The sequence below is a fragment of the Patagioenas fasciata genome, chromosome 33 (genome assembly GCF_037038585.1).
Source record: "Patagioenas fasciata isolate bPatFas1 chromosome 33, bPatFas1.hap1, whole genome shotgun sequence".
Classification (NCBI taxonomy): domain Eukaryota; kingdom Metazoa; phylum Chordata; class Aves; order Columbiformes; family Columbidae; genus Patagioenas; species Patagioenas fasciata.
Window position 1 is genome coordinate 57,539 of NC_092552.1, and position 12,651 is coordinate 70,189.

Genomic DNA, 12,651 nt, shown 5'->3' on the forward strand with positions numbered 1-12,651 from the left:
TGTGAGGGGTGCGGGGGGGTCTCAGTCCTGGGAGGACCCAATGCAATGGGGGGTCCCCAGTCCTGGGGGGATTCCCCAAACACCACCCCCCAGACATTTTCTATAAAACCTTTATTCTGTAAAAATGGGGGAGGGGTCCCAAAAATGCCCCCCTCCCTTCCAGAGGAACACAGCAAGGAGACTCACGGGTGGCCCCCCCCATGTCGAGAGGAGGGTCAAGGCGCCCCACCTCCATGCTGAAGGAGGGGTCAGGGTGCCCTCCCCCCCCCCCCCCAAATCCTATATATTTATATATATACACACACAATAAATATGGTGCCACCCCCCATTTTTCGGGGGATTCCCCCAGGTTCTTGGGGGGGGTCATCAGGCCCTGGGGAGGCAGCGGGGGGGGGCGGGGGGTGGGGGGGGCGCATATCCAGTGGGGCAGAGGCAGCGGAAGGAGCCGGGGGTGTTGAGGCAGCGGCCGGGCAGGCAGGGGGGGGGGACGTGGGAGCACTCGTCAGCGTCTGGGGGAGAAACGGGGGGTGGCTGTCAGCGAGGGGGTCACGGGAGGGCTCGGGGGGGTCACGGCCGGGGCTCACCACGGCACTCCAGGTCGGCGGGGTCCAGGCTGAACCCCGGGTCGCAGACGCAGGTGAAGCCGTCGGGGACGCGGACGCAGCGGCCGTGGTGACACCCGCTGAGCACCCCGCAGGGCTCTGGCCCCCCGGAAACAGGAGGGGGGGTCAGGGTGAGGGGGCACGCCCTGGCACCCCCCTGGACCCCCCCACCCAACCGGCCCAAAACCCCCCCAAACCAACCCAGCCCTCCCAAATCCCGCTGACCCCCCCCGTCACCCAAACCCGGCCCCTGAGCACCCCACGTGGTTCTGACCCCCCCCCCAAAATATGGGGAGGGGGTTTGGGTGCTGGCGGTGTCATGATGGGGGGGTGTCACTCACCTTCATCCTCCTCGTCCTCCTCAGGGCCCCCCCCATGGGGTTGGTGCCGGGGTGGAGGCTCGAACCGGGGTCCCCGTGGCCGATGGGCGAGGGAGGGATCCCCAAAATCCGACCTCCCCTCATAGCGGGGGGGCGCAGGCACATAACCCACCCCCCCCAGAAAATACGGCTCGTAATCCAAGGGCGTGGGGGGGCCCAAAAAATCACGGCCCCCCCCCAAAAAATTGTGACCCCCTCCAAAAAAATCTTGGGCCCCCCCAAAATAAATGTCAGGGGGGGGGAACTGGGGAGGCACACGGGGGGGGTGGGGGGGGCGCAGAGTGTTGCACAGAAGCTCAAAGTCATCTGGGAGGGAGGAAAAACAGGGGGTTTTTGGGGTGACCCCCCCACATTTGGGGGGGGGGGGCACAGATTTGGGTGCAGGTTCTGGGGGGGTCACATTTTGCGTGGGGGGGGCAGATTTGGGTGCAGGTTCTGGGGGTTGGCGGGGGGGCAGATTTGGGTGCAGGTTCTGGGGGTTGGGGGGGGCACATTTTGGGTGGGGGGGGCAGATTTGGGTGCAGGTTCTGGGGGTTGGGGGGGGGGCACATTTTGGGTGGGGGGGCAGATTTGGGTGCAGGTTCTGGGGGGTTGGGGGGGTCACATTTTGGGTGGAGGGGGCAGATTTGGGTGCAGGTTCTGGGGGTTGGGGGGGGGGGTCACATTTTGGGTGGGGGGGCAGATTTGGGTGCAGGTTCTGGAGGTTGAGGGGGGGCAGATTTGGGGTGCAGGGTGGGGCCCTTTTTGTGGAGCGTTTTCCAAGTCCCCTGCAGGGGGCGCTGCGGGGAGGGCGATTCCCCGTGTTTTGGGGTGCAGCTGGGGGGGGTTTAGGGGACTCGGGGGATTTTGGGGTTCGGGGGGGGTGGGGGGGGTTCACCTGTGTGGGGGGAGGGGCAGAGCGCGCACTCCATGCCCCAGGCCTGGCCGAACAGGCAGCAGCACTCGCCGTACGTCACCGGCCCCGCCAGCCGGGGGCTCCCGCACACCAGGTCGGCCCCCACCTCCTGCCAGCACACGGCCCGGGTCTCACCTGGGGGGGGACAGCGTCAGAGAGCCCCCCGGACACCCCAAAACGGCACGGGTGTCACCTGGGGGGGGGCAGCGTCAGGGACCCCCCCTGGACACCCCACAACGGCACGGGTGTCACCTGGGGGGGGGCAGCGTCAGGGACCCCCCCTGGACACCCCACAACGGCACGGGTGTCACCTGGTGGGGGGCAGCGTCAGGGACCCCCCCTGGACACCCCACAACGGCACGGGTGTCACCTGGGGGGGGGCAGCGTCAGGGACCCCCCTGGACACCCCACCCCCCTCCCTCGGAACCACCCCCCCACACCTCTGGGTGTCACCTGAGGGGGACACGACGGGGGGCATTGTCACGACCCCCTCAGACACCCCCAGCCCCCGCCCAACCCCCACATCAAACCGGGGGAGGGCACCCATGGGGTGGGAGGTGGGGGGTATGGGGGTGTCTCGAAATGGGGGGGTCCCTTTCGGGGGTGCTGACCCAGGTGGGTGTCGTTGGGGACGCAGCGGCGCTGGGCGGGGTCCAGCACCAGGGGCGGGGCACAGGCGCAGCGGAACGAGCCCAAAGTGTTGATGCATTCGCCACCCCCGGGGCACGGGGCGGCCTCTCCAGAGCACTCGTCGATGTCTGCGGGCAAAGGGCAGAGGTTGGGGGTCAGAGGTCAGCAGGGGTCAGAGGCCAGGGGTCAGGGGTCAGAGGTCAGGGGTCGGCACTCACCCACACACTCCAGCTGCTCGGGTTCATAGTAAAACCCGGTGGGGCAGAAGCAGCGGAACCCGGGGGAGGAGTCGAGACACAGGCCCCCCCGGCACAGGGGGGGCGAGAACAGCGCGCACTCGTCCACGTCTGCGGGGAGGCCCAATAGTCCCAAAGCACCCCCAAAATCACCCCAAATCCCCCCAAAACCCCCCAAAAATCCCACTGAAAATCCACCCAAAAATCCCCCGAAAATCCCCCAAAAAGCCCCCAAAATCCGCTAAAAATCACCTGAAATCCCCCCCAAAATTTCAAAAAATTCCCCCAAAAATCCCCCCCAAAATCCTCCCAAAATTTCCCCCAAAAATCCCCTGAAATCCCCCCACACCCAGAATCCCCCCCAAATTAACCCTGGGGGGGTCACTGACCTTGGGGGGCCCCCTGGGGGCCCATGGGGACCCGCCCGGGGCCGTGGGGACACAAAGTCACGTGATCACCTGGGGGGGACACGGGGGGGGTCAGACCTGCCCCCCCGGGAATGAACCCCCAAGATTGGGGTGGACATTGGGGGGCTGGGGGGTCCCGGGGTGGGTTCGGGGGGTGTTTTGGGGGGGGTCCCGGGGTGGGTCTGGGGGGTATTTGGGGGCTCTCACCCGTTCCGGGGCGGGGGCAGCCGGTGGCGGGGGGGCAGCGGGGGCCCCAGGCGCCCCCCAGGGTGCAGCAGCACTGGGCCCGGGTCACGTTGGCCGCCAGCAGCCTGCAGGAGGCGCTGTAGCACGCGCCCGCTTCCCGGCCCGGACGCCGGGGTCCCGGGGGCGGATTCTGGGGCTCCCAGGGGGGAAGCTGGGGTTCCTGGGGGGCGGGCTGGGGTTCCCTGGCGGGGGGTTGGGGTCCCGGGGGTGGAATTTGGGGTCCCGGGGGTGGATTCTGGGGCTGCCAGGGGGGAAGGTGGGGTTCCCGGGGAGGTGTTTGGGGTTCCCTGGGGGGCAGTTGGGGTTCCTGGGGGAGGGGTTGGGGGTCCCAAGGGGGAAGTTGGGGTTCCTGGGGGGGCAGCTGGGGTTCCCGGGAGGGGTTTTGGGGTGCGGGGGGGGCGCAGCGGGCCGTGTCTGGGTCGTAGTGCTGGCGGCCGTCGCGGCAGAGGCAGCGGAAGGAGCCCGGCAGGTTCTGGCAGCGCTCGGGGCCGCAGGGCGGCGGGACGGACAGACACTCGTCCTCGTCTGGGGACACGGACAGCAGTCACCCCCATGGCCCCCCATGGCCCCCCAGGTATCCCCATGGACCCCCATGGCCCTCCATGGACCCACAGGTGTCCTCATGGCCCCCCATGGACCCCCAGGTATCCCCATGGACCCCCAGGTATCCCCATAGACCCCCATGGCCCCCCATGTATCCTCATGGCTTCCCATGGTCCCCCAGGTATCCCCATGGCCCCCCATGGACCGCCAGGTATCCCCACAGACCCCCAGGTATCCCCATGGCCCCCCATGGACCGCCAGGTGTCCCCATGGCCCGGCCCCCCATGGACCCCCAGGTGTCCCCATGGCCCCCCATGGCCCCACGCCCCCACACCTTGGCAGGAGTGGTCGTGTGGCCCAGGCCGGTACCCAGGGTGACAGTGACAGCGGAAGGAGCCGGGGACGTTGTGACAAGTGGCGTGGGGACCGCAGAGCGTGGCATTGGAGCACTCGTCCTCGTCTGGGGACACAGGGACATGGAGACCAATGTCTCCCCGCCCCCCGAGACCCTTGATGGCCCCAAGGTCCTTGATGTCCCCGTGTCCCCCCACGTCCCCATGTCCCCAGTGTCCCCAGGTCCCTCACCCACACAGTCCCCGCTGTCCCCTTCCCGGTAGCCAGGGTCACAGGGGGTGACACAGCGATAGGAGCCGGGGACATTGTCACAGCGTTGGTCACCGCACAGGGTGTCACCGTACTCCTGGCACTCGTCCACGTCTGTGGGGACAGAGAGGAGACGAAGGACACAGCAGCTTGGGGACACCGGGGACAACCCGGACGCGGGCCAGGGGCAGCCCCGTGTCCCCACGTCCCCATCGGGTCCCCATATCTCCATGTCCCCATCACAGTCCCCGTGTGTCCCCATGTTCCTAAGTCCCTCTCATATCCCCACTTCCCTCATGACCCCACATCCCAATGTCCCCACATCCCCACACCTCCAAGGGCCCATGTCCCCCCATGTCCCCAGGTCCCTCACCCACACAGTCCCCACTGTCCCCTTCCCGGTAGCCGGGGTGACAGCGGGTGACACAGCGATAGGAGCCGGGGATGTTGTCACAGCGCTGGTCACCGCACAGGGTGTCACCGTACTCCTGGCACTCATCCAAGTCTGTGGGGACAGAGAGGGGACAAACCACCCCGGTGTTACCCCCGGCCTTGGGGACACCCATTTCCCTTCCCGGGGGAAGTGACAGCCCTGACCGTGACACTGGGCCTGGGTGACATCGGTGCGGAACCCGGGGGGACAGCGACACTCAAAGGAGCCGTCGGTGTTGACGCAGGTGCCACCGGCGCAGACGTCCCCGCGCTGACACTCGTCGATGTCTGGGGGACACGAGGACATGTGGGGGGACACGGGGACAAGGGGGACGCAGGGACTGGGGTGGGGACATGGGGACAGGGGGACAGAGATGGGGCCACGGGGACATTGGGGACATATGAGGGGGCATGGGGAATGGCATGGGGACGTGGAGGGGGATGTGGGGACAGGGAGCTGGGATGGAAATGGGAACATGGCCGGGCGGGGTGGGGCTGTGCAGGTCTGGGCGGGGCTGTGCGGGGCGGGGCTGTGCAGGGCGGGGCGGAGCTGGGCGGGGCTGCATGGGGCATGTCCCACCCTCACAGGCTCCCGCCAGGGCGGGGCTGGGTGGGGCTGGCTGGGGTGAGGCTGTGCTTGGCAGGGCTGTGAGGGGCGGGGCGTGTCCGGGCGTGTCCCATCTTCGCAGCCTGACCCTGGGGTGGGGCTGTGCAGGGCAGGGTTGGGTGGGGCTGTGAGGGGCGTGGCTGGGCGTGGCTGTGCAGGGCGGGGTTGGGCGGGGCTGTGCAGGGCGGGGTTGGGCGGGGCTGTGCAGGGCAGGGTTGGGTGGGGCTGTGAGGGGCGTGGCTGGGCGTGGCTGTGCAGGGCGGGGTTGGGCGGGGCTGTGCAGGGCGGGGTTGGGCGGGGCTCTGCAGGGCGGGGTTGGGTGGGGCGTGTCCCACCTTCGCAGGCCCCCCCCAGGGCGGGGCTGCCGTAGCCTGGGGCACAGACGCAGCCGTAGGACCCGGGGGTGTTGACGCATTCGCCGTGCGGGAAGCAGAACTCGCCCTCCAGGCACTCGTTGACGTCTGCGGGGACACGGGGACGTCGTGATGTCACCGACGTCACCCAGGGAACGGGGACATCGCGATGTCACCAACGTCACCCGGGAACAGGGACAGGCGGTCACAACCATGTGGTGACAACAACTGTGTCCGCAACATCCCAAAGTTAGCCCCAGTGTCTACCGCCAAGCACGGGGTAACAATCGCACAGTGACACCAATGTCTCCAAGTGACCCGCCCAGCACCACAGTGACAATCACATGAAGACTTCCCTGATGTCCCCATGTCCCTCACCCTCGCAGGGTCCCCCGCTGTCCCCTGCCCGGTACCCATGGTGACAGTGACACTCGAACGAGCCCTCGGTGTTGACGCAGCGGCCGTGAGGACCACAGGAGGACCCAGTGACACATTCGTCCACATCTGGGGGACACGGGGGTGACATTGGGGGGGTTGGGGCCACCAGGGGGTGACCCGGGGGGGTGACACTGACCTTGGCAGCGGGTGCCGGTGTCCCCGGGGTCGTAGCCCTGGGGACAGTGGCACCGGAAGGTCCCAGGCAGGTTGTGGCAGCGCCCGGGTGCGCAGGGGGCGGGGCTCTGGGCACATTCGTCCACGTCTGGGGGGGGGAGGGGGGGTCAGGGGGGGCGGGGGGCTCCTCCCTCCACAGCGGGTGCCCCCCCACTCATGGGTGCCCCCAGACCTGTACAGTGGGTCCCCCACCATGGTTCCCCCCCTCACTGGTGGAGCGGGGGCCCCCCAAGTCCCCCCATGGGTATGACCCCCCCCCCCTTCCCACCCCATGGGTGCCTTCCCACCCAACACCCTTCCCCCCGTGGGTGCCCTCTTTGCCTCCCCCCACTCCAGTGGGTGTCCCAACATACAGTGGGTGTCCCCCCTCACGGTGCCGCCCCGCCACGGTGCCCCGCCCTCGCCGCCCCCATACCGGTGCAGTGGGTGTCCCCCCCTTCCCTTGCCCCCCCATCCCGGTGCAGTGGGTGACCCCCCCCACCATGGTGCCCCCCATACCGGTGCAGTGGGTGTCCCCCCCTTCCCTTGCCCCCCCATCCCGGTGCAGTGGGTGACCCCCCCACCATGGTGCCCCCCGTACCGGTGCAGTGGGTGCCGTGGGTGCTCAGCCAATAGCCCGGGTTGCAGACGCAGCTGTAGCCGCTGCCCCCCGCCCGGGGGACACAGCGACCGGGGCCACAGACCCCGGGGGGGCACGCGGGCCGGGGGGCTGGGGGAGCACAGGGGTGAGCACACGCGTGTGACACGGGAGCACACGGTTGTGCACACGAACAAGGGCGGGCGTGCAACAGGAAGCACACGCGTGCAAATGCATGTGCAATGCTGCATGCGTGTACAACAGAACATGCAATGGTGCAATGCATGCAACTGTGTGTGCAACAGTGCACGCGCGTGCAAGTGTGCATGCACGCAGCTGCTTGAGCATGCATGAAAGCATGCACACGTGTGCAACAGACATGCAACTATGCGTGCAACCACGTGTGCACGCGTGAAACGACCGCGCACAACCGTGCAAACACACGCGTGTGTGCGCACAACTGCTTGAGCACACACGAAACGACCGCGCACAACCGTGCAAACACACGCGTGTGTGCACACGACTGCTTGAGCACACACGAAACAACCGCGTACAACCGTGCAAACACACGCGTGTGCACACACAACTGCTTGAGCACACACGAAACAACCGCGTACAACCGTGCAAACACACGCGTGTGCACACACAACTGCTTGAGCACACGTGAAATGACCGCGCACAACCGTGCAAACGCACACGCGTGCAATCGCTTGTGCAGCAAGCGTGAGCAAGCAGCCCCAGTGGTGCACACGCGCGTGCAGCCGCGTGCCCGCCCCTTCCCCGCTCACCCGCCTGGGTGGGGGGGGGGCGCTGCAGCCCCCCCCGCGGAACCACGACGACCTCGGGGGGCGGCGGCACCAGCGGTGGCCTCGTGGGGACGGGGGGGGACACGGGGGTCACCCCCCCCGGGGGCACTGCAGGGGGAGGGGACGGTGACCCCGGGGTGACCCAGGTTGTTTGGGGTGCTGGGGGGGAGGTTGGGTGCTCACGGGTGACATTGCGGGGACGTCCTGAGGTGACGCGGGTGACGCCGGGGACATCGGGGACATCGGGGCCCAGGTAGCGGGTGTCGATGCGGAGGTCGGAGGCCGAGTAGTGGTACCCGGGGCCGGCCGGGCAGATCTCGCGAAACTCAGCTGGGAGGGAATCAGCTCATTGGGGGGGCGCCCCAAAAAATTTGGGGCCACCCAGCAGTCCCTATGGGGTGGCAAAGGGACTGGGAGTGGACCCAGGCGTCCAGGAGGAACCCAGGGATCCGGGAGGGTCAGGAAGTGTCTGGGGCGGGGGGGGGTTGGGGAGAGGTGTCGAATTGAGGGGGGGGTATCCCAAGGATCTGGGCCCCCCCCAATAGTCCCCATGGGGCAGCAAAGGGGGTGGGAAGGGACACAGGAATTCAGGGAAGACCCAGGTGTTCGGGAGGGACCCAGGCGTTCGGGAGGGGACCCAGGTGTTTGGGGGGGACCCAGGCGTTCAGGGGGGACCCAGGCGTTCAGAGGGGGCCCAGGCATTCGGGGGGGACCCAGGCGTTCGGGAGGGGACCCAGGCGTTCGGGAGGGGACCCAGGTGTTCGGGGGGGACCAAGGTGTTTGGGGGGGACCCAGGCGTTCGGGAGGGGACCCAGGCGTTCGGGAGGGGACCCAGGTGTTCGGGGGGGACCAAGGTGTTTGGGGGGGACCCAGGCGTTCAGGGGGGACCCAGGCGTTTGGGGGGGGACCCAGGCGTTTGGGGGGGGACCCAGGCGTTCGGGGGGGACCCAGGTGTTTGGGGGCGACCCAGGCGTTCGGGGGGGACCCAGGCGTTCGGGAGGACCCAGGCGTCCAGGCGCACCGGAGCCGAAGGGGGGGCAGCGCTCGCAGAGCCCCCCCCAGGCCTTGCCCACGCGGCTGCAGCAGCAGATCTGGCGCGTGATGTTGCGCAGCGTGGGGAGCGCGCAGCGCCGCCCCTCCCCCAGCACCCGGAAGCACGGCCCCCGCGCCTCGGACAGCACCTGCTGGGCTGGGGGAGGGGCGGGGTCAGCACCCCCACCCCCACCCCAGCACCCCCAGTCCGTCCCAGTGAACCCCAGTCCATCCCAGTCCCCCCAATCCCTCCCATCCCCATCCCAGTCCATTCCAGTCCATCCCAGTCCCCCTAGTCCCCATCCCAGTCCATTCCAGTCCATTCCAGTGAACCCCAGTCTATCCCAGTCCCCTCAATCCCCATCCCAGTCCCTCCCAGTCCCTCCCAGTCCCCCCAGTCCCTCCCATCCCCATCCTAGTCCATCCCAGTCCCCCCAATCCCTCCCATCCCCATTCCAGTCCATCCAAGTCCCCCCAGTCCCCAAACCCAATCCATCCCAATCCATCCCAGTTCATTCCAGTCCATCCCAGTCCCTCCCAGTTGGACTCACAGATGCAGGCCGCCCGGGCCGAGTCGAGCAGGAAGCCGGGGGGGCAGCGACACGTGAACCCCCCCCGGGTGTTGGTGCAGAGCCCCCGGCGGCACAGCGCCCCCTGCTGGCACTCGTCGATGTCTGAGGGGACAACAAACTGGGGGTCAGGACCCCCCAAAACACCCAAACATCCCCCCTCCAAAAAACCTTTCACCCCCCCACCAAAAAACCAACCTCCCCAAATCCCCCCTGTCCCCCCGCACAGCGCCCCCTCCTGGCCCCCAGTGATATCCGGGGGGCACAATAAACACCCCCCAAAACACCCCAAATAACCCCAAAACCCCAAATTCCAATGCCCCCGCCCCTCCCTCACCCACCTTGGCACGTCCCGTTCAGCCGCTGGAATCCGGGGGGACACGGGGAGACACCTGGGGACACGGCTGGGGGGCGACACACATGAGACACCCCTGGTGGCCCCAACACCCCCTTGCTGTCCCCAATATCCCCAGTGTCCCCATCGCCCCGCAGCGTCCCCAACACCCCCCATGTCCCCTCGTCACGTGTTCCCCTGTCTCTGTGTCATCACCGTTGTCCCCCCGTCCCCATGTCCCCCCATCCCTCCTGTTTCCCCCCATCCCCTCCATGTTCCCCCACCTCCCCATTGTGCCCCCATGTCCCCCCCATGTCCCCGTGTCCCCCCTGTGCACCCCATGTCCTCACCCTTGTCCCCATTGTCCCTCCACCCCGCCATGTCCCACCATCCCCTCCATGTCCTCCACGTCCTCCTGTGTCCCCGTTGTCCCCCCATCCGCTCCGTGTCCCCATGTCCCCCCATGTCCCCATGTCCCCCCATCCTCACCGTTGTCCTCGGTGTCCCCGTTGTCCCCAGGGCAGCGCTGGCACTCGCGGACCCCCCAGGCCGCCCCTCCGCCCCCCCGGCAGCAGACGCGGCGCGTGCGGAGCCCGGGGAGGGGGGCGGAGCACTGGGGGAGGGGCGGGTTGGGGGGCGGGGGGACACGGCCCCCCTGCTCCCCATTGACACTCACAGACATCCACAAACACCCCACGGACACCCACAGACACCCACAGACACCCACAAACACCCCACGGACACCCATAGCCACCCACAGACACCCCACAGACACCACATAGACACCCACAGACACCACACAGACACCCACAGACACCACATAGACACCCACAGACACCCACAGACATTCCACAGACACCCCACGGACACCCATAGACACCCCACGCACACCACATAGACACCCATAGACACCCCACGGACACCCATAGACACCCCACAGACACCAACAGACACCCCACAGACACCCCACAGACACCCCACAGACACCCCACAGACACCCCACAGACACCAATAGACACCCCACGGACACCCCACAGACACCAACAGACACCCATAGACACCCACAGACACCCCACGGACACCCATAGACACCCCACGGACACCCACAGACACCAACAGACACCCCACAGACACCACATAGACACCAACAGACACCCCACGGACACCCATAGACACCCCACGGACACCCACAGACACCACATAGACACCAATAGACACCCCACGGACACCCCACGGACAACAACAGACACCCACAGACACCCTACAGACACCCCACGGACAACAACAGACACCCATAGACACCCACAGACACCCCACGGACACCCATAGACACCCCACAGAAACCCCCACAGACACCCCCAATCCAGAACCTCCCAAGTCCCCTCCTGTCCCCCCATCACCCACGTCCCCTGTCACCCGTGTCCCCTCCTCCCTCCCGCTCTGTCCCTCCACCATCGCCCCCTCCCCACTCACCTGGCCCCCCCTCACGACCCGGAAGCAATACCCGAACCCCTCCTCATCCTCCTCTTCCGGCCGGCGGGGGGAGGGGCCGCTGAGCGCGAGCACGCGGGGGGGCCCATGCGGTGGGGGAGGGGGGGTCGCCCCCCGCCCCTCCCCCCCCCGCACCCGCTCCACACCGTGAATGGCGACAGGGGCAGCCGGGGGGTGGCGCACGAGGACGGTCACGAGGGACTGGGCACCTGAGGGGTGCGAGGGGGGGTGCGTGGGTGGGGGGGTCCATGGATGGGGGGCGTCCCGTGGGTAGGGGAGAGGGTCCATGGATGGGGGGGTACGTGGGTGGGGGGTCCCGTGGGTGGGGGGGTCCACGGATGGGGGGGGTCCCGTGGGTGGGGGAGAGGGTCCATGGATGCGGGGTCCCGTGGGTGAGGGGGTCCATGGATGGGGGGTCCCATGGGTGGGGGGTCCCGTGGGTGGGGGGGATCCATGGATGGAGGGTCCCGTGGGTGGGTGGGGGGATCAATGGATGGGGGGTCCCGTAGGTGCTGCAACACCCACCCCCCCAAAAAAAAACCCATCACCAGGGTGGGGGAGGGGGCGTCCTCACCATCCTCATCCTCGCGGTGATTGGCCAAGGGTAGGGTGTAGATGGATTGGGTGAGCTCCTGGGGGCCGGTGGGGGGCCCCCCCGCGGTTTGGGGTGGCCCCCCCCGGGTGTGGTTGGCGGGGAGGTGGCAAAAGCGGCCGGTGAACTGGGGGGGGCACAGGCAGCTGCTGGGGTGGGCGCAGACGCCCCCGTTCTGGCACAGCAGGGGGCACACGACTGCAACATAGACGGGGAGGGGGGGCACCCCAAAATTGGGGACCCCCCCAAAAACAGCAACGCAAACAACCCGGGTGATGATGTTGGGGGGGCAACAGAGGTGGGGTGCCCACCATCCAGAAGGCAAAGATTTGAGCAAAAGGGACCCAGGAGTACGGGGAGGGACCCAGGGGTGTGGGGAGGGACCCAGGCGTTTGGGGAGGGACCCAGGCGTTTGGGGAGGGACCCAGGAGTGCGGGGAGGGACCCAGGCGTCCGGGAGAGGACCCAGGCGTCCGGCTTCCAACTTTTTCTTGGGGCCCCAACTGTTTATTTTGCCGAATTCCCGGCGTTTTCCCCGATGAGCTCATGGAGCTGCGTGGGTGGGGCCCCTCCCCCCAGCACCCATCCCCTCCCCCCCCCGAGCAGCGAAAGGGGGGAGGGGGGTGCTTTAGGGTGTCCCCCTCCTCCCGTGACCCTCCCATGGGTGGGAGCAGCGGGGGGGGAGGGGGCTGTGGGACCCCCCAA

General features: G+C 67.8%; 1 protein-coding gene across 1 annotated transcript; it reads right to left on the reverse strand.

Moving 5' to 3' along the window:
• Positions 1 to 96: 96 nt before the first annotated feature.
• On the reverse strand, positions 97 to 10,545 carry LTBP4 (latent transforming growth factor beta binding protein 4). Its single transcript, XM_065859441.2, is given in 24 exon segments — positions 97 to 509; positions 585 to 701; positions 944 to 1,288; positions 1,860 to 2,012; positions 2,489 to 2,635; positions 2,726 to 2,854; positions 3,133 to 3,201; positions 3,358 to 3,921; positions 4,274 to 4,399; positions 4,525 to 4,656; positions 4,916 to 5,047; positions 5,140 to 5,262; positions 5,917 to 6,042; positions 6,313 to 6,438; positions 6,509 to 6,634; positions 7,127 to 7,255; positions 7,912 to 8,037; positions 8,113 to 8,259; positions 8,951 to 9,118; positions 9,513 to 9,635; positions 9,872 to 9,934; positions 10,354 to 10,411; positions 10,413 to 10,499; positions 10,501 to 10,545. Coding segments are annotated over 24 exon segments (3,489 nt in total). The 5' UTR covers positions 10,531 to 10,545; the 3' UTR covers positions 97 to 366.
• Between the last annotated feature and the right edge of the window lie 2,106 nt (positions 10,546 to 12,651).